This window comes from Muntiacus reevesi, chromosome 4 (assembly GCF_963930625.1).
Source record: "Muntiacus reevesi chromosome 4, mMunRee1.1, whole genome shotgun sequence".
NCBI lineage: Eukaryota > Metazoa > Chordata > Mammalia > Artiodactyla > Cervidae > Muntiacus > Muntiacus reevesi.
Window position 1 is genome coordinate 60,968,575 of NC_089252.1, and position 21,769 is coordinate 60,990,343.

General features: G+C 43.7%; 1 protein-coding gene across 1 annotated transcript in view; it reads right to left on the minus strand.

The window, feature by feature from the left end:
• Positions 1 to 18,217, minus strand: part of VOPP1 (VOPP1 WW domain binding protein) — a 158,277-nt gene extending 140,060 nt beyond the window's left edge. The window contains exon 1 of the mRNA XM_065935223.1: positions 18,020 to 18,217. Within this exon, the coding sequence (XP_065791295.1) occupies positions 18,020 to 18,073 (54 nt within the window). The 5' untranslated portion in view covers positions 18,074 to 18,217. The remainder of the gene's footprint in view (positions 1 to 18,019) is intronic.
• Between the last annotated feature and the right edge of the window lie 3,552 nt (positions 18,218 to 21,769).

Consider the following 21,769-nt stretch of genomic DNA (forward strand, 5'->3'; position numbering starts at 1 on the left):
TTTCCCTGCTTCATTTTGTACTCCAAGGCCAAATTTGCCTGTTACTCCGGGTATGTCTTGACTTCCTACTTTTTCATTCCAGTCCCCTGTGATGAAAAGGACATCTTTTTTGGGTGCTAGTTCTAGAAAGTCTTGTAGGTCTCCATAGAACCATTGAACTTCAGCTTCTTCAGGATTACTGGTTGGGGCATAGACTTGGACTACTGTGATACTGAATGGTTTGCCTTGGAAATGAACAGAGATCATTTTGTCGTTTTTGAGATTACACCCAAGTACTGCATTTTGGCGTCTTTTGTTGACTATGATGGCTACTCCATTTCTTCTAAGGGATTCTTGCCTGCAGTAGCAGATACAATGTTCATCTGAATTAAATTCGCCCATTCCAGTCCATTTTAGTTCACTGATTCCTAAAATGTCAATTTTCACTCTTGCTGTCTCCTGCCTGACCACTTTTAATTTACCTTGATTCATGGACCTAATATGCCAGATTCCTATGCAATATTGCTCTTTACAGCATCAGACTTTACTTCCATCACCAGTCACATCCACAGCTGGGTGCTGTTTTTGCTTTGGCTCCATCTCTTCATTCTGGAGTTATTATCAGGGAAACATAAATCAAAACCACAATGATGTATCACCTCACAGATGTTTTAGTGGCTGCTATCAAAAACATAAGAGGATAAGTGTTGACAAGCATGCAGAGCAAAGAGAACACTTGCACACTTTTAATGGAAATAGAAACTGGTATAGCCATTATGGAAAACAGTATGGAGATTCCTCAACAAATTAAGAACAGAGCTACCATATGATTCAACAATCCCATATCTGGCTACAAATCTAAAAGAAATAAATCACTATCTTGAAGGGATATCTGAACCCTCATGTTCACTGCAGCAATATCTGTAATAGCTAAGGTAAGGAAACAACCCTAGTGTACATCAACAGAAGAATAAAGAAAAAAATATGCACATATATAATATTAATATATTATATAGTATATATAACATATTTATATATAACATATTTATATATACATATTTAAGTGAAATAAAATTTAGTATAGTAATTTACCTTCTATGTATTAACATATATATATTTATTTAAATAAAATAAAATTTAAATAAATATATGTGTTAAACAAAGTTAACTTATTTAAATTTATTTATTTAAAATATATAACATTTATGTATAATGGATTATTCAATCTTAAAAAAAGACTATTTTGTCATTTAACATCATACATGAACCTGGAGGACATTATGCTAAGTGCAATAAGACAACTCACAAACATAAATACTATATAATCTTACTTATATGTGGAATCTAAGAAAGTCGAACTCATAAAAGCAGAGCCAATGGTGGTTGCAAGAGTTGAGAGGATGGGGAAATGAAAAGGTGTTGGTATAAAAGTTCAGTTATATAGGATGCATAAGTTCTGGAGATCTAATCTACCGCATGGTGACTGAAGCTAATAAAATTATACTTGAAATTTTCTTAAGAGAGTTGATCTTAAGTGTTCTTACCACACACACACACGCAAGGTGACATGAGGTAATAAAATGTCAATGACTTTGACTGTGGTGCTCATTTCACAAATATTCACATATCACATCATCATATTATACTCCTTAAATATATATCATTTTAATTTGTCAAGTATACCTCAGTAAAACTGAAAAAAAGAGAAAAAGAAAATTTGAAAGTATCAAAAAAATTTTTTAAAATAGTCTTTGACACATAGTAAAAACACAGTAAGTACTAGTTACCACATCATCACCATCATCACTTATAAATCAGAAAAAGTAAATAACAGTGGAGAGTTTAAAAAATACTGAAATATAAGATGTTTCAAAAAATAATTAATGCTACATGCTAGCAAGTTTTATGTGTGTTTATATCTGAGTCACTGGGTTGATTTTTGACTTGAAAATGCTGATCCAATACCATCCTCATCCCAAATGAGTTTCACATAGAGAAATAATGGGCAGGGGGGGGGGAAACAAGTCATACTGCTAGACCAGAACAGAAAAAATACACCTATGCCCTCACAGAGAGCTGCGGAAGTTGATTTATTTGCATAACATGAAGGATTGCTACAACCCACAATGCAGCTACAACCCACAATGCAGCCACAAAGGCAGAACCCTGTTACTCAGGGTTTTCAAGGCAAGAGTGCTGATGTGGTTTGCATTACAGTGGACCAAATTTACAACTGATGCTTTTGAACTGTGGTGCTGGAGAAGACTCTTGAGAGTCCCTTGGACAGCAAGGAGATCAAACCAGTCCGTCCTAAAGGAAATTAATCCTGAATATTCACTGGAAGGGCTGATGCTGAAGCTGAAACTCCAATCCTTTGGCCACTTGATGCAAAGAGCTGACTCATTAGAAAAGACCCTGATGCTGGGAAAGACTGACGGCAGGAGGAGAAGGGGACGACAGAGGATGAGATGGCTGGATGGCTCCAGGAGATGGTGCAGGACAGGGAAGCCTGGTGTGCTGCAGTCCATGGGGTCAAAAAGAGTCGGCCACAACTGAGCAACTGAACACCACCACCACCACTTAGGGGTGAAAGCATTCTAATCAATATACAGTCTAACTAAAGGACTCTGTAATTAGAGGCACACAAGAGAATCCTATTATTTTTTCAAATGTTTACCCTAAACTTTCCCTAGAGAAATAAATGTAAACTGATACAAATTATGTGTGTTTCATACCTGCTAACTTGTTTCCTTGTGGAAAACCTCATGGAAGACAGATACTGCTTTCATCAGTGGACGGGCCCTGCCACCTGTAAATGCTCTGCTAATGCCAATTCCAACCATCGCTGCTCAGTCTCCCAGGAGCCACGATTTCCCTGCACAGAGACAGTATGGCTGTGCATTGCACTGAACAATTCCCCACCTCCCACCTTCACACACATAGTCACCCATTCTTTCACTCCAGCCCCCTTGTAGCCAGTGACCCCACAGAGTAAGGATTTCAGACCATGGCCTAAAACACAGTAGGCTAAAGGGACAACACCAGACCCTGGCATCACCGGCGACGCTGACTATCAAAGAAGGAGCTGTTTTAGTGTCCTAAGACATTTTCAGCAAAGATAGTGCAAACTTGCTAAAAATCAGAGGAGAAAGCAAACGGAAGGTTAGCGTTCAAGGTCAGAGAGGAGCTGGCTTCATTGAAAAGTTTTACACGACTTTAAGTTTCCTTCTGAAGACGTAACGGCATTAATTACATTTGTGCTCAAAGTACTAATACACAGAGGACTTAAGTCAGATGGATGTTAGGTGTTAGGTAGATAGTAAAAGTTTCCTTTATTCTGGTTCCCTCACCTCTTTGAGATGGTGCTTTCAATGAGATCCTGAGCCAGCTGCCAAAAATAGAACTAGACATACTGTTGTAGCCTGCTGGAGCAACCCAGAGACCAGAACCCGCCCCATGACTCCAGGGTGCGGCAAACTGCACCCTCGTGACTGTCCTAGGAAGCATGCCGAACGGGACATTCTTGGGGCTGGACTTGCTCACTGCTCCACTTCACTGCCTACCCCTGCCATCCCCATGGAAACAAAACAAGATATTCCTGATCAACAGCAGAGCCTTAACTTTACTCTCTTTTTATGGGGTGCTAATTGAGCTCCCCAGTATAGCTATTCCCTAATAATCTCTTCTGCCAATAAAAGTGCGGGCTGAAAGGCCCATTTTGTCTTCCTGCCACGGAGAGCAGGAGGGCCCCCTGACTCCGCACTTGCCAAATTTTATGTGTCTGTCTTTTCATTATGTGCTCGCCCCCGTTTCAGGTCTTTCTCACCCACTATGCTGGATGCGGCAACACACAACTGAATTCCGATCGAAAGGGTGGGAATGAGATAAAATAAACTAAGTAAACCTATCTCTACTCTTGGCAGTTTCATGAAATGCATCAATAGCAGGTCATGCTGACACTCGGAAAGGGACCAGCCAGAGGCCTGATGAAGAGGCTGACCCCTCTAGCCCTGAGAGAAGCATGACCCTGCCCAGGATGAAGTCCAGAAGAAGACTCACTGCCCACAGAGCCGACCACACGGCAGCCTGACCAGCCACCACAGTGACGGCCCCTCACACCCGGCTCCGCTGCCCGAAGCCCAGGTGTCATGATTGTGGTCACCAGGTCCTCTCCTGCAAGGGAGTGGTAAACGCATCAAGCAACCTGTGGTCTCAAGTCCACATACTGTTAAAAATGCAATTTCTAGACTTTCTTATGGGCCCTCTTTCCTGAAACTGACCTTCCTAAGAACACACGCTCCGGTGAAGATGCTGGGCAAGTGGCTGCGCTAGTTCCCCTTTCACAATCAGCCTTCTCCTCTCCACAAAACAAGGTACACCTCCCGCTCATTCCTATCCTTATAGGCTGTACTGGTCTAGAACTGAAAACTGTTTAGGTATCTGTCTAAGGCCACTGCACATACTGGTATCAACTCTCTTAAAGAGAAATTACTCTGACACATGTTAAAATGTTAAGAAAGACTTTATTCAAGGCTGTGAGCCCAGGGGAGAGTGTGATGGAGCTGAATCCCAAAATCAACAAGGACAAGTGGGGGTTTATAGCCAAGGAGCAGAGTGAGGGAGTCAGGGGATGGAAAATCACTAGCAGGACACATCAAGGGGAGGGACATTCTTGCTAAGTTGACTTAAGAGAATTCTTACTGAAGGCAGGGCAAAGTAATTGGATATCCAGGGTAGGGGGATAACTTAGCAAGATTCTTGCTAAATGTGGGGTCAGTGCAGACAGATGTGCAAGGCCAAGGAGAGGCCTAGTCAAGAAGACAGCTCAAACGAACCTCGCTGAAGTCCCATCAAGGAGACTACCCTTGTCAACGCATACTTTACACCTCAGGTGTTCTCAAATATTTTGCTTTTAATTAAATTGAAAAACAGCCTGATCATAGTTTACTATGAGGTTTGGGCACATTACTCAGAAGAAGTTCAACAGGAAACTTCTTCCATTTCTACCAGTGACACATGATCTAAATGAAAAACAAAAAACCCTCATCCACCTCACTCAGAAATGTATTGCCAGTAAATGTTTACTGTTTAATACTGTTTTTCTGTTTAATAATATTCAGTTTGTAATATATTTATATTGTTTCAATCAAATGTATAGTAATAGCTGTAATAATAACTCTTTAATCTTTTAATGATTTATCTGAGGCAATGTTTCAAAAATTAACTCAAGATATATATTTTTGTTATAAAAATGGATATCAGAAACAGACTATTAAGCATAGATTTCACTAGAATAAATCTCTGTGGGGGAAGCAGAATGGAAACAGAAGATCAAAGAGAAAAGCATATGATATAAAATTTCCAAATGTTATAAGATGAACTTGTTTGCTTATTAATAAAGGAATTATAAGACACAACCCAGGAGTTGAGAATTGTTTTATTCAGCAGATATCCTGAGGACATAAGCCCTGGAGACAGGTTCTCAGGTAGCTAAAAGACTGTTCCAAAGAGGTATGGGAGGAGCTAGGATATATATATATAAACAAAACAACACAGGCAGTTAAGAGTATTAAAAGATTACTGCTAAAGAAAACCAGGCATCTTGGGACTTCCCTGCTGGTCCAGTGGTTAAGCCTCTGTGCTCCTAATGTAGGGGGCCCAAATTCAACCTCTCATCAGAGAACTAGATCCCACCTGCCACTACTAAGATCTCGCAGGCCACAATGAAGACACTGCATGACCAAAATAAATCAATATTTTTAAAAAAAGAAAACCTGGCATCTCAAGTTAATGAATTTACTACTTTTCTAAGTATGAGAAGATGCAAAAGTCTAGGTTCTTTGAAATCCTTCCTTTGCTACGCATTTTAACTATTTAGGGCCAGTATCCTGTTTTTCTCTATCCTGAATCCCCTCAGGGTGCACAGTCTGTGAGGCAGCAGTAGCTGCTGGCTTAGAGGCCACAACATCCTTTGTTTACTGATACCGCAGGTGACATTCTTCCTCCACAATAATCAGTATCAAATTGCTACTGGTATTATTTTTTTTTTTGGTTACACTAGGTCTTCAAGGCTGTGCACAAGCTTTCTCTAGTTGTGGTGATCAGGGCTACTCTTCTAGTTGTGGTGTGTGGATTTCCCACCGTGGGAGTCTCTCCGGTTGCAGAGCATGGGCTCTAGGTGTTGCAGAAACCACTACTCAAGAAACCAAGCACCACACTCGGAGAGCTGGAGGTCTCACGTTTACTACGCCAGCGGGCCCAGAGCAGTTAACACTCCAAGCTCTGAGCCCCGAACAAAGGGGTTACAGAGTTTTCATAGACAGCTTATAGTGGGCGACACTGGCTGTTAATAGGCTGGTTTAAAGGGTTTCGCATGCGTGGGAACAGCAGTCAGGATGGGGAAGGGGATGCCTGACCTTTACACGGACAGGCATGATTAAGCAGGTTTGCAAGGGCTGGGCAATTGCAAAGAGAAGGACAAGGGGGAGTGAGATAAGCTCCAGCTCCTAGTATTGTTAAGTCCCCACTTTCTGAGACCACATGATCTACGTGATCCAGACTTTGCAAGGAGCAAGCTGAGTTACAGAGGCAGAAGGAGCAGGAGGTTATGGAAAATTTTAATTTTTACCCTTTGTAGGCACACGGGGTTCAGTAGTTATGGCACATGGGCTTCGCTGCTCTGCAGCATGTGGGATCTTCCCAGACCAGGTATCGAACCAGTGCCCCTACACTGGGCAGGCAGATTCTTAACCACTGAATCACCAGGGAAGTCCTGGCTACTGGTATTTAAATTTCACTGTATACAACGAGGGCTATTCTAGTTTAATCTTAAATAGCTAACTTTCACAATACACAAGAGATCAAATCTATTCATCTCATTGAATCCAATTCATTAGTCATTTAAAATCTGTAACAAAAGACTGCATGTCAAGTTAAAAAAATACATGCAGGTGTATATAGTTTCTGAAAGTTCCTTAAGAAAGTATACAAACAAAAACTTTGACACTCTCTGAGCTAGAGAAAAATGGTCAGGTGAAAAGTGACAAGAAATTAGTAAAAAAGAACAGAAAGAATCCAGGGTTCCTGAAAAGAACTCTGAATTGCTTGAAATATACAATGTCAGTAGAGAGCAGCTGAGTTGCAGAGACTTTAGCTAAGGGCACAGTCCCTGCAGCAGTGCAAGAACGATGGGACTATGGGCCTTGCTTCAGACACCCCGCACGCTTCCCATCCCACTTCTCATCCCGGCTTCTTTTCTAACTAAGGAAACAAGGTGGGCTTCCCAGGTGGCGTGGTGGTGAAGAATGAAAGAGTCATGGGTTGGATCCCAGGGTCAGGAAGATTCCTTGGAGAACGAAATGGCAATCCACTCCAGGACTCTTGCTTGGAAAATTCCATGAACAGAGGAGCCTGGCAGGCTACAGTCCATGGGGCTGCAAAGAGTCAGACACGACTGAGCGACTGAGCACCCACACACACGGGAACAAGGTACTGCAATAGGGACTTTAAGCAACCCTCACACACACACTCCCACACTCCCCACCACTTTCTCCAGGAAGCGAGAGTTTGATTCTTTCAAAAAAACTGTCACAAATTACAAAACACCAAGAGACCAAGACAAGCTAAAGAGCCAAAGGGTTTCACTCATCTCACTGCTGCTGCTAAGTCACGTCAGTCGTGTCCGACTCTGTGCGACCCCACAGGCGGCAGCCCACCAGGCTCCTGTCCCTGGGATTCTCCAGGCAAGAACACTGGAGTGGGTTGCCATTTCCTTCTCCAATGCATGAAAATGAAAAGTGAAAGTGAAGTTGCTCTTCTAAAGCAATTCAGTAACTGTGCCTCGTTAGTGTTCTAGGCGCAAACCAGGAGGATGTTCATCCTAATAAAGCTGTGAGTGAAAGGTTCAAAATTCTGAAAGACAGATGTTATAAGGGTTGTTGGGTTTTTTTAAATGCAATCTCTTTTATTCTATTGAAGATTGCATGCAATAAAAACCTGATACTACTCACTGGGAAAAAAAAAAAAAAAGTTGCTCAGTCGTGTCCGACTCTTAGCGACCCTGTGGACTGTAGCCTACTAGGCTCCTCCGTCCATGGGATATTCCAGGCAAGAGTACTGGAGTGGGCTGCCATTGCCTTCTCCCTCACTCATCTTTACTTCCCCATTAAAGTCCAGGTGTGACCTGTGTGGATGCTGCCTTCTGCTCCATCATCCACACTGCACAGCAGGGGAAGAGAACATTTATTTGCACTCTTTCATTGCTTTACCCAGAGCAACAATGAAGAGGCAAAGATGACAATAATCACAATCTTCCTTTCACTTTTTTGAACAGTTGGGACAACAGAGGATGACATCGTTTTGATGACATCACCGATTCAATGGACATGAATTTGAGCAAACTCCAGGAGATAGTGAGCTACAGGACAGCATTCTGCAGTCCATGGGGTCGCAAAGAGTCGGACACGGCTGAGAAACTGAACAACAACAACAAGAAGGCAAGAAAGCGAAATTTTTAAACAAAAAGGTATTTTGGGGGTGTTCCTTGGTGGCTCAGTAAATAATCTGCCTGCCACTGCAGGAGATGTTGGCCTGATCCCTGATCTGGGAAGGTTCCACGTCTCAGAGCAACTAAACCGGTGCTCCATAACTATTGAGCCTGTGTCTAAAGCCTGGGAGCCACAACTACTAAGCCCATGTGCCCGAGAGCCTGTGCTCTGCAAGCAGAGAAGCCACCTCAATGAGAAATCCGCACACCGCAACTAGAGAGTAGTCCCCACTGACCAAAATTAAAGAACAGCACATGTAGCAACGAAGACCCAGTACCTCCAAAAATAAATAAATAAAGTACACATTTTTTTAGAAAAGGTATTTTTTGGAACCCTCTCTCCATTTTGGCAGGGAACCTCGGCAAAGAACCTTGCTTAGAAACAAGTGACGATATTCACAATCTGCTGGTCTATCCTGTGCAGAGAGCTGAATTTCAAGAGGTGAATATTCCCAGAGTTTCCCTCTGGGAAAGCTGGGGCACTTCTTTTCTTATAGATGACTCAACTGAGTTGATGAGAGCCTAAGTAATTCACTCAAAAGCCCACCAGTCAATAGACAAAGAGCTGAGATTCCACAACACATCACCATGTTGCCATCTGCTATGCTCTGAATGTTCATGTCCCCTAGAAATCATGTTGAATTCTCAAAGCTAGGGTCGTGGCATTAGGAGGTGGGAACACTTAGAATGTGATTAGATCACAGTGCAGAGCCCTCATGAATGGGATAGGTGCTCTTATAAAAGAGACTCTACAGAGACTGCTTACCCCTTCTACCATATGAAGACACAGGCAGAGATCCCAGCTCTGAACCAGGAAGACAGTCCTCACCAGAAATGAACCTTGCAGGTGCCCTTACTGACTTGCCAGCCTCCAGAACTTTTGTTGTTTATAAACCACCCAGTAAGTAGTATTCTGTACTTTGTTATAGCAGCTCAAATTGGAGTAAGACAACATCTAAACAAGAAACTACTATCACATGTCTTCTGTGCTTCAAGTACACAACTGATCAATTTCAAACCTGATTTATAAGATACTACTTCTTTGTTCTGGTCTGAGGATACTGTGCTCTTCAAGAACTTTGAAGTATGCAGATGCACTTCTTGAAAACATATGTATATTCATATTCATTGCTTCTGTATTCGCTGACCACTTGCCTCATTAACCCCAACCAGCAAAGGTCACCGTGTCCAACTCACCAAGCACAACAGCTCTGCATTAAGCTCTCAACTGCTCTGCAGCATGAGCACAAAATGACTCCCAAATTTAGATATCTTGCTGGAGTTCCAGACTTTCATTTGCTGGATCTTTCCTCACCAAGGAAACACTTCAAAGCACTGCATATTTAAAGCTAAATTCTGACTTTTTAAAATTAAGGACATCAGTATTCTCCAAGTCAAAATCTCAATCATCTACTTCAACCCAGGTAAGAGTCTCCATCTTTGACTTGGCTCAGTTCAACATTTTTATTACTCCATTGGAAAAGCTGAAAATGGTGTGATAGTGAAATCTTTATATGGCACAAAACCATAAAGGACACCTGATTTTAAAAACCAATATTCCAACAGGCTTAAGAAGATGAGATGAAGGAAGTAACATAAAACATAATTAGAATGAATATATAGTCCTCAACTCAGGTTTTAAATATTATACTAAACACTCTACAACTGTTATGAGGATTTGTGGGTTACCAGCAGCTGAGGTTAAAGAGACTGATCTGTCACTGCAAAGTCAAGGTGAATCTCTTGGACTATTTTATCTGCATAACGAAAAGGTCTAAACAAGGGCTTTGACAGTGCCAGTGAGCGCACATCTACAGAACAGCATGTCCTTATTGTTCAAACAAGTCCCAGTGGGGAAGAGATGGGAGTCAAGCCAAAGGCTGCATGACAAAATGCACACAACACTGAACTCGTTCCTTCTAAAAAGTGTACCAACACCCCAGCCCACTTAACAAGAGCAGCTCCATAAGCAACCTCCCGTGCCAGGATCACAGGGCAAGTAAGTACAACACCAGTAACACACAGATGGGCGGCAAAGTGACCTTGCAGATCTTTACGCAGATCTTACAAAGATACACCAAGCCTATGGAAGGTACCTGTTAATAATGACCCTACAGATGTGCAAAACAGAATGATATGGATAAAAAAAGACCAAGAGAAGCTGAGGATGGCCCTCCTGCCCCCACCTGGAGATGGTGGGATTGATTACTCAAGCAAGTAATTCTGGAAAAACAGAAAAGATTCTTAATATGATCATGCCACTAACTTCCAAAGTCAAGTGAGGACTATGCTATTATGCATCACAGACTTTTACCAGAAAAATAATCCCTCCCTATGCTATTATGCATCACAGACTTTTACCAGAAAAATAATCCCTCACCCGTTGATTCAATTCTAAAAATGAGAATTTGGAATAAAATTAACTTATTTTATAATCTGGGCTTTGATTTTTCCAAATAAAGCTAAATCAAACTTTTTTCCCACTATGAAACTTTGAACCCTGTTTTATTCACTCTTGAGTGGTCTTTTTCTCATTTCAGTTCAGTCACTCACTCGTGTCCGCCTCTTTGAGACCCCACGGAGCTGCAGCTTCCCTGTCCATCACGAACTTCTACCACCAAGGCCCAGAGTCTGCCCAAACTCACATCCATTGAGTTGGTGATGCCATCCAACCATCTCACCCTCTGTCATCCTGTTCTCCTCCTACCTTCAATCTTTTCTAGCATCAGGGTCTTTTCCAATGAGTCAGTTCTTCACATCTGGTGGCCAAAGTATTGGAAGTTCAGCTTCAGCATCAGTCCTTCCAAAGAATATTCCAATGAATATTCAGGTCTGATTCCCTTTAGGATTCACTCGTTGGATCCACTTGCTCTCCAAGAGACTCTCAAGAATCTTCTCCAACACCACAGTTCAAAAGCATCAATTCTTTGGTGCTCAGCTTTCTTTATGGTCCAACTCTCACATCCATACATGACTACTGGAAAAACCATAGCTTTAACGACATTTTGTCAGCAAAGTAATGTCTCTGCTTTTTAATATGCTATCTAGGTTGGTCATAGCTTTTCTTCTAAGGAGCAAGCACCTTTTAATTTCAGGGCTGCAGTCACCATCTGCAGTGATTTTGGAGCCCAAGGAAATAGCCTCTCACTGTTTCCATTGTTTCCCCGTCTATATGCCATGAAGTGATGGGACCAAATGCAATGATATTCGTTTTTTGAATGATGAGCTTTAATGCAGCTTTTTCACTCTCCTCTTTCACTTTCATCAAGAGGTTCTTTAGTTCCTCTTCACTTTCTGCCATAAGGGTGGTGTCATCTGCATATCTGAGGTTATTAATATTTCTCATGGCAATCTTGCACATCCAGCCCAGGACTGGACATGATGTACTCTGCATAGATGTTAAATAAGCAAGGTGACAATATGTAGTCTTGACGTACTCCTTTCCCAGTTTGGAACCATTCCATTCTTCCATGTCTGGTTCTAACAGTTGCTTCTTGACTTGCATACAGATTTCTCAGGAGGCACGTTAGGTGGTCTGATATTCCCATCTCTTGAAGAATTTTTCACACTTCGCTGTGATTCCCACAGTCAAAGGCTTTGGCATAGTCAATAAAGCAGAAGTAGACGTTTTTCTGGAACTCTCTTGCTTTTATGATGATCCAAGAGATGTTGGCAATTTGATCTCTGGTTCCTCTGCCTTTTCTATATCCAGCTTGAACATCTGGAAGTTCTTGGCTCACATACTGTTGAAGGCTAGCTTGGAGAATTTTCAGCATTACTTTGCTAGCATGTGAGATGAATGCAATTGTGCAGTAGTTTGAACATTCTTTAGCATTGCCTTTCTTCGTGACTGGAAGGAAAACTGACCTTTTCCAGTCCTGTGACCACTGCTGTTTTCCAAATTTGCCGGGATATTGAATGCAGCATTTTCACAACATCATCTTTTAGGATCTGAAATAGCTCAGCTAGAATTCCTTCACCTCCAGTAGCTTTGTTCGTGTTGCTGTTTCCTAAGACCCACTTGACTTCACACTCCAGAATGTCTGGCTCTAGGTAAGTGATCACACCATCATGGTTCTCTGGGTCATTAAGATCTTTTTTGTGTAGTTCTTCTGAGTATTCTTGCCACCTCTTCTTAATATCGTCTGCGTCTGTTGGGTCCATACTGTTCCTGTCCTTTATTCTACCCCTCTTTTCATGAAACATTCCCTTGCTATCTCTAACTTTCTTGAAAAGATCTCTAGTCTTTTCCATTCTGTTGTTTTCCTCTATTTCTTTGCATTGATCACTGAGGAAGGCTTTCTTATCTCTCCTTGCTATTCTTTGGAACTTTGCATTCAGATGGATATATCTTTTCTTTTCTCCTTTGCTTTTCACTTTTCTTCTTTTCTCAGCTATTTGTAAGGCCTCCTCAGACAACCATTTTGCCTTTTTGCATTTCTTCTTCTTGGGGATGGTTTTGATCACCACCTTCCATACAATGTTATGAACCTCCGTCCATAGTTCTTCAGGCACTCTGTCTATCAGATATAATCCCTTGAATCTATTTGTCACTTCCACTGTATAAGCATAAGGGATTTGATTTAGGTCATACTTGAATGGTTTAGTGGTTTCCCCTACTTTCTTCAATTCTGCAATAAGGAGTTAATGACCCGAGCCACAGGCAGCTCTTGGTCTTGTTTTTGCTGACTGTATGGAGCTTCTTCATCTTTGGCTGCAAAGAATATAATCAATCTGATTTCAGTACTGACCATCTGGTGATGTCCATGTTTAGAGTCTTCTCTTGTGTTGTTGGAAGAGCGTGTTTGCTATGACCAGTGCATTCTCTTGGCAAAACTCTGTTAGCCTTTGCCCTTTTCATTTTGTACTCCAAGGCCAAACTTCACTTTGTACTCCAAGGTCTTTTTTTCTAGGACCAGTTTTTCAGTGATAATTTCCTAACCACTGTCCGTCCAGCTTGGCAGTTTTCAAAGGGCAGCTGTGAGGATGATGAGATGATTCAAAACCATGTCTTGTGAGAAATCACAGAAGGAAATGAAACCAAGAGGACACATGGAGACTAACACAGCTGTGTTCAATTAAAGGGCTGTCATTGTGATTACATTTCTTCTGAAAAGCACAAGGATACAGAACTAGGACCAGGTAGAAACAATGCAGGCACTTCTACTCAACACAACAAAAACTTTAACAACCAAAATTATCCAAAATATTGATACAGTGCTTTAGAGATAGTGAGTTTCCATCTCTACAGGTGTTCACATAATGATTAGTTCTTTGTGTGATTAGCACACAAAGACCCTTCAGAGTCATAGCTAATACATTACCTTCCCCTCTCCTACTGAAGATGTATTTGGCTCCCTCCTCCCATGGTCATTTCCCATGGTTCTTTTCACTTGTTCAAATATTTATGGAATCCCTACTCTATGCCAGGCACTGTTCCAGGAGTTTGGGATATTTCAGTTAACACAAGTGAATCAAAACTTTTGCCTTTATAATGTGTAGATTATGGGAAGTAAATTCCATCATATTTTGAAGTTAATAAATACAGAGAAAGAGGGAATTGGTTCAGTTAGAGACAGAGTGCTGGGAAGAGATTTAGGTTGGAATTTTATATAGAGTGGTCAAGGTAGGCCTCATCAAGAGGGGGACATCTGAGAGGCCTCATTGAGAGGATAAATGTAGGTTCTAAGAAATTCACTTGCCAGCCTATGGTTAAATAATTCAGTGGCCACTAGCCTAATCTATGTACCTCTAGAGTCACTGCTGTCCAGCTGGTCTTCATAGCCTTGCACAAGTCAAAGAATGCATGGTTAATTAGGGCCCCAGAGTCTGGGCCCAGAGTCCCAGGTCCTCTTCATACACCAGGAGCCAGTTCCCGCAGTTCTGAGTAGAGTCCTTCCCACCAGGTTCATTTACCACTGCCACCTCTCACCCTCATCACCCGGCCTCCAGGGAGCTTCCAGAGATAACAAACTCCCTCCAGTCTTCTCTTTCATTCAAACTGCATGTTGCTTAGGGAGACCTGCACTAGTTTATTTCAGAAAATTGGCATCCAGCGGCTGCCACATTCACTGCAATTCCAGGGTACAAAAAACAGATGGCATGAGATAAAACACACTCTTAAACATGAGTTGGTTCTAATTTCAAGACTCCTGGGTGTCAAAATACAATGGACTTGGAAAAATACTCAGTAATTCTGTTAGTTTCCCTAGTTTCAAGAGGCAATGTCCCCTTTCCAACTGTCTCTAAAGAAGACCAATCCTTTTTCCAGCCCAAGAAGGGATGTTCTTTGGCCAGAATAACTTTGAAACACAAGGCGGCCTCACTTAAAGGTTTCCAGCTTTTGGTCCAGGGGAGGATCAGAAAGATACTGATGCCAGTCTCTTGAATAAAATAACATAGCAGAGAGTCTTTTCCCTTGAGAATGGATGCTCACAGAGCCCCCAGCCCTGGTACGGCGGTGATTTTATACTAAATAATATACTACATATTTCTGGGCTCATTTCAGGGAGGACAGAACCCAGAACAAATACTACTCAGTATATAACAAAGTGTCAACAACCTGACCTCTAGAAAGAGGTTGGAGTGAAGACATCCAGAAAACCACACATCCTGACAAAAGCCCATACGCACACATGCTCAGTACCTAATGACTCCCCAGGTTCTACTAAGGCATAATTAGTTTTGAAACTGCTTTTCTTTTTCAGTTTCTAAGGTGCTGCTGCAGCCCAGTGAAGGCCACCGGGAATTAATTCACCAGAGTTACTAGGAGACAGCTCACACCATCACTCTTCCTGCAGGCATTGTTCGCAGGGCCTCCCAGAAACCAAAGAACAGAAGAAAAACACAGAACTTTAGAATTTCATGACCTGCAAAGAGCTTTGGGATTTCCCTATTCTGTGGCCTCCCCCATGGCCTATGTGCCTGGGATCTCCAAGGCTGGCATAGATTGACTGGGGAGGAGAAAAGATGTAACAAGGGTCCTCGAGGACTGGCTTCCCACGCAGTTCACAGGCAAGTCCAAGTTGATGGAAAGAAAAGGTCACTTCAGTAATGAGCTTCCTGAAGCCTCCCCGGGGAAGGGATAATGCCACCCCCAGCCTATTTCTACTAACAGCCATGCCTGGGCTTTCGGGTGAGCACATCCTGGGGCTTCCAGGACAGTCCTGTTGCTGCCTAACTGTGCGGACGTGACTGCTGACAGTCCCCAACTTCACTCTCCAGGGTCAGAGCTTGGATGTTAAATTATATGGGCCCCTAAGGAAATGTTAACTGAGTTCCTAATGGGTATTTTGTTGGCTTACCCATTGCATGAGACAATACCTCTCCAAGTCCACCACTGACCTCAGGACAGACCTGTACAAATTCTCTCCGTGTCTCTGTGTCCAGCAATGGGAGAGGCAGGAAGATAGCACCAGGTGGTCGGGCCACTCCTAGTGCTGACCTCTCAAGTCCTCGCATGTCACAGCAGTGAGACTGTGGACAAGCTCTTTACCATCTCCCATTTGAAACAAAAAAGGGAATTAAAGTAATTGCTAAGAAGATTAATGAGCTAATATTTGTCAAGTGCTTACAACAATCCCTGACACAGGGTAGGCACTCTATGTTTGCGAATTAAAAAACAAACAGGCAGTCTAGCTCTCTAACAGGTAAGTGAATTTCTGTATAAGGATGTGAAGCAGCTGGAGGAAAGCCCTTCTTAAACAGCTTTTAGATACTCTCCCTGCTCAAGGACTTCTGCCAAGCACACTTCCCCCACCCTTGCCCCAAGCAACCGAGAGTGACTCTGACTTGGAAGAGGATTCCAGAGGGCATAAAGGCTGCCAGGTGGTTTATGGTCAAATACACTAGAACCGCAATGAAACCAGCGCAAGCATAACAAAGAAACAAAGACGAGAATCCCAGGTTGCAGCTGGCTGTCAGGCCTCCCAACATCTCTCTTAATTGTCTTATACCTTCAAATTGAAAACAGCTCTTTGCTTCCACATCTCAGCAACAGAAACTGCACATTTAAGTATGTGATTCAGGACTTCAAAAGCATCAAAAATGTACTGATAACCAATATTAAATGAAATTCAGAGCAACACACTAAAGATGAAAAACATCTCAGACACATAACTCATGCGTTAAGACTCCATGTGATAAATGAGAAAGAAATCTCCTTAATGCCTCAGAGACACCTCTCTACCACAAACGAAATTGATGTTTGGGACAACCATGTAAAAACGGGCTACACTGCATCATCCCATGAAAACAAAAATTACCAACCATCTAGATGTTCGACTTTGTGAAAGCATCAATTCAGTTATTTAAATTTTAGTGTAAATTATTTCACCAAGTGCTGATTTTTAAAGTGTGTGTGGGGAGGATTGCACGTGTTAAGTACAGATGCATGCCTTTTTATGTGAACAGTGGTGTCAGATTCACTTCTCCATTATCTCTCTGGTGATCACGGAAAGGATGTTATTCCTAAGGTCATAAAATTCCGAATAACCGAAGACAATCCAAGTGGAGGGAGTGGAGAGCACGCCACAAAAATTTTAACCACTTAGCCAAGGGGACACCGGAACAAAAATAGGAAGTCTTGCTATGGTGGCGCCTGGCACGAGAAACTTTTCCATCAACCTTTCTTTCAGGAGAGCTAAGCCTCTCCCTCCCAACATTTTGTAACTTGTATTTCTTTACAAATGAAGAAAACCAAGGAGTCATTTCCAGAGATGTACTACCTAAAAGAGAAAACGCTAAGATACTCATCATCCATTAATAAAATTTCCTTGAAAATAATGAAGCCGAGCAAAGAATGGAACAAGCCCTAATCCACACTGCACCCCAGCACCTACCCCCAGCTCACGTTTTAAAGACTCCGTTTTATCAGGAAGGAGGTGACCCCATCCCAGGGCGCCCCTTTCCAGTCGTGGGCAGTCGAGGTCTCCACGAGGTTGCGGGTTACTGGCGCTGCCTCCGCAGGCGCTTCAACAAGTCCCGGGTCTCGGCGCCAAAAGGCCACACCCACCAGCCATCTCTTCCGAGGTTTTCTCTCGCGTCTGAAGACTCCACGCTCCATTTTCACGAGCGAGGACTTCACTGTCCCGCCATTTCACTCGTGCTCCCGTGACACTTCCCACAACCGGGCACCCGCGCGGTCGCACCTGGACCCGGCGGCGCCCCAGCCCCGAGCCGCAGGCCACGGGCGCCCGGAATCTCCGCCTGCGCCGCACCCGAGACCCTCGCGCGGACCAGAGCCGAGGCCCCGGGGCTGGGAACCGGCGCAGAGCGCGCAAACGGTGCTCCTGAGTCCTCTCTACTCGCGAGAATCGATAAACGCGGGGCGGGGGCACCGAGGGCCAGCAGAAGAGCGGGAAGGGCTCGGGCGACCCTGTCACCAGGGCCCAGAGCCTTCCGCACCGGTGAGCCCCTGGCTCTCGGCCCTCGGCCCCCAGGGCTCCTGCGGCCGCTCGGTGCTGCTCCCGCTTACCCCGCCCGGCCCGGCCCTACCTCCACTAGCAGCCCGAGCAGCAGTGCCGCCACTCTCCAGGCCAGGCGGTCCATGGCTGCACGTCCTCCTGGTCGCAGGCGCGGCTCAGCAGCACGTCCCCTGCAAGGCGGCCAGCGGGCGGGATCCCAGCCTGGGGACCCAGAGGCACGAGCGGGCGAGCGGGGACCCGGGATAAGCCGCTCCGCCGTCGCCGCGCTCCGCCCCCGGCTCGCGCGCCCGGGCTCGCGCGCCCCCGGCTCAGCTAAGGAGTGTCAAGGGTCCTCCCCTCCAGAGTGCACGCGCCAGGAGCCAGGAGACGAGTCGCGCGGCAGGGCGAGTGGGAGGGAAGCTGCCAATCGTTTGCTCCCTCCGAAGACACAGTCGTGTCCCCCCTGAATAGACCCGGTACGGTTTATAAAAGAAGCAGAGTCTCCGCGGTGTGAGGCTTGTTCCGAGGAGGCACAGAAACCTATTGTCTGCCTGCAGGTTCTTCCTCCCTCTCATCCCTGCGCTCACCGTAGGATGCTACACCCTCACCGCGTATGACTGCAAGGACGGCCAAAGGACGAGGACGCAGACCGACAGTGGAGGGTTCCCTATGCCTCATCTCTCGCTTAAATGTGGTGCTTTCATGCCCACGTTCCCCTGCACTGTCCCTGCCTGCACACCCTCTACATTTGGACCACGCTGAAGCCCACCGTCCCGCTGGTAAGTTTGCAATGTCCTTCGCTCCTCAGTACCACGTGAAAGGAAAGAAAGTGAAAGTCGTTCAGTCGTGTCCAACTCTTTGCGACCCCGTGGACTGTACTGTCCATTTAATTCTCCAGGCCAGAATACTGGAGTGGGTAGCCTTTCCCTTCTCCAGGGGATCTTCCCAACGCAGGGATCGAACCCGCCTCTCCCGCGTTGTAGACGGATTCTTTACCAGCTGAGCCATAAGGGAAGCTTCCAGTACCAGGTACTTACCGTGTGTGTATATATATATTTTTTCACAACGTGGCTCAGATTGCATCTCATTTGTACAGTTATTCAATAAGTATTTATTGAGCTTGTAAGTTGTACCAGATCATGAGCTGGAGAGCCAGATCGTGGGGGAGGTGGGGAGCGAGGGGAGAAAATTCTGCTTGGTGTCTACAGGGAGAGATAGTCTCTTCAACCAGTAGCATGTAAAGTGCAGAGACCAGGGGGTACTGAATAGTAAAAGACAATACCACAGCTGGTTGTTCACCAGCCCCAGGAGTTACTAAATGAACAATTGAAAGAACTGCAGACTTTTATCTCTGGGTTAGGAAGGTAGGTGCAACATAATTTAACCCTTAACTACTGATGTTTTAGTTTAGTGTTTCAGTCTGAAGCATTACTTGGGACCCTTTAAAAAAGAAAAGGTCTTCAACTGGCAGGGGTTATGCGTCTCTGAGTTACCCCACAATACCAATTCTCTTCTTCTTCCATAAAAATAGGCCCCCAGGGTTTAGAATAATGAGGATTTTACTTTTCAGTTTCCCTTGCACTAGGTGTTTGCTCAGGCTTCCATAACAAAGTACCAGACCAGATGACTTAAGCAAAAGAAATTTATTTTACTCATAGTTCCAGAGAGAAGTTCAAAATCAATGTGTCAACCGGTTGATTTCCTTTGAGACTTCCCTCCGTGTCTGGCAGGTAGCCACCCTCTAGTTGCCTCTTCACACGCTGATCCTTCTGTGTACAGGGCCCTGGTGGCCCTGTGCAAATTTCCTCTTGTAAGGGCACCCTCAGATTGGATTCAGGTCCACAATGGCCTTATTTTACCTCTCTCACCTTTTTAAAGGCCCTGTCTCCAAACAGAATCACACTCAGAGGTACTGATGATTAGGATTTCAACATATGAGCTGGAGAAGACACAGTTCAGCCCACAATATTCCACCACTGTTCTTCCCGAATTCATGTCCTTCTCAAACACGTGGACAAAGAATATTGACTGCCAAAGCACTAAACAAAGGATGATGTGGCCATCAGGCCGTCAAACACTGTGCACCCCCAGACTGCATACCCTGAAGAGATTCAGGATAGATGAAAGCAGGACACTGGCCATAGAGAGTTAAGGTACATAGCAAAGGAGTTATTTCAGTGAGTCCAGACTCTTGCATCTTCCCATACAGAGAGAAGTGCTAAATTTATTAATTTGAGATGTCTGGTTTTTCATTATTAGTAATCTTTTGATGTTCACACTACCTACTTTTTGGTTTTGGGGTTTTTTTATTTTATTTTGCAAAAACTCCTATATATCCTGGTACCTCCCTCCTTCCTTATCTCTTCGGAACAGTCCTTCAGAGGTATCTGAGAGCCCTAAGTCTCAGTAAGTCCCAGGCTTAAGTCCTCAGTAAGTCCACAAAAAAACATCATTTTCAACTTTTAGGTTGTGCATTTTTTTTCAATTGACAGACACAAAATACATTCACCTACAACCTAATAGCCCAAAAGTCTTACCCATTCCAGCATCAACTCTTAAGTCCCAAATCTCATCTATATTCCATCTGCTTCAAGTGTGTGTGAGCCTTGAGATGTCACTCATCCTGAGGGAAAATTTCTCTTCAGCTGTGAACTTATGAAACCTGACAAATTATTTACTTCCATGATACAACAGTGGGACAGGCGTAGTACATTCCAAAATAGATATATAGGAGGAAAAGGAAACAGAGATGGGTCCCAAACAAATTCAAATCCAGCAGGAAAAATTTGTAGATTTTAAGTCTTGAGAATAATTCTCTTTGCCTCAGTGCTGTGTTTTCTGGGTTCACTAGGGTTGCATCTCTGGCATCTGGGCCCACTGACGGGGCTCAGCAGAGGTAAGTTTGCCTCCTCAGCCCTGGATGGTGGCAGCTTGGCCCACTGGAACCTAGTAAGTGGCCCTGCTCTCTGAAACTAAGGGGACAGTCCCACCTTAAGGTCATTTCCCCCTTTTCTTCAAGGATAATGCATGTTCAAAGTCAAATACTTCTGTTGTCCCGTCCTGAAGAATCTGCAGTAACCTTCCCTCATTTTAACCTATTTCTGTCCCCTTTAGTTCAAGACATTGGTGTCCCTGCTGTTACAACCCCATTTTTTGTGTGTGGGTGTGTGTGTGTATGTGTGTGGGTGTTATTTACTTTAGTTAAAAATAAATTTTGAATTTTTAATAAAAACATGATAGAAAATGGAAAAATATAGAAAGTAGAAATAAAGTCACCATTGAACCTACTATCCAGACATAATCTTGTTAACATTTTGGTGCATTTCCTGTTGGTAAATTATTTGTGTGTGTGTGTTTATTTTAATTGGAGGCTAATTACAATATTGTAGTGGTTTTTGCCATACATTGACATGAATCAGCCATAGGTGTACATGTGTTCCCCATCCTGAACCCCCCTCTCACCTCCCTCCCCATCCCATCCCTCAGGGTCATCCCAGTGCACCAGCCCTGAGCACCCTGTCTCATGCATCAAACCTGGACTGGCGATCTGTTTCACATATGGTAATATACATGTTTCAATGCTATTCTCTCAAATCATCTCACCTTTGCCTTCTCCCACAGAGTCCAAAAGACTGTTCTATACATCTGTGTCTCTTTTGCTGTCTCACATATAGTCATCATTACCATCTTTCTAAGTTCCATATATATGCATTAATATACTGTATTGGTGTTTTTCTTTCTGAATTACTTCACTCTGTGTAATAGGCTCCAGTTTCATCCACTTCATTAGAACTGATTCAAATGTATTCTTTTTAATGGCTGGGTAATATTCCACTGTGTA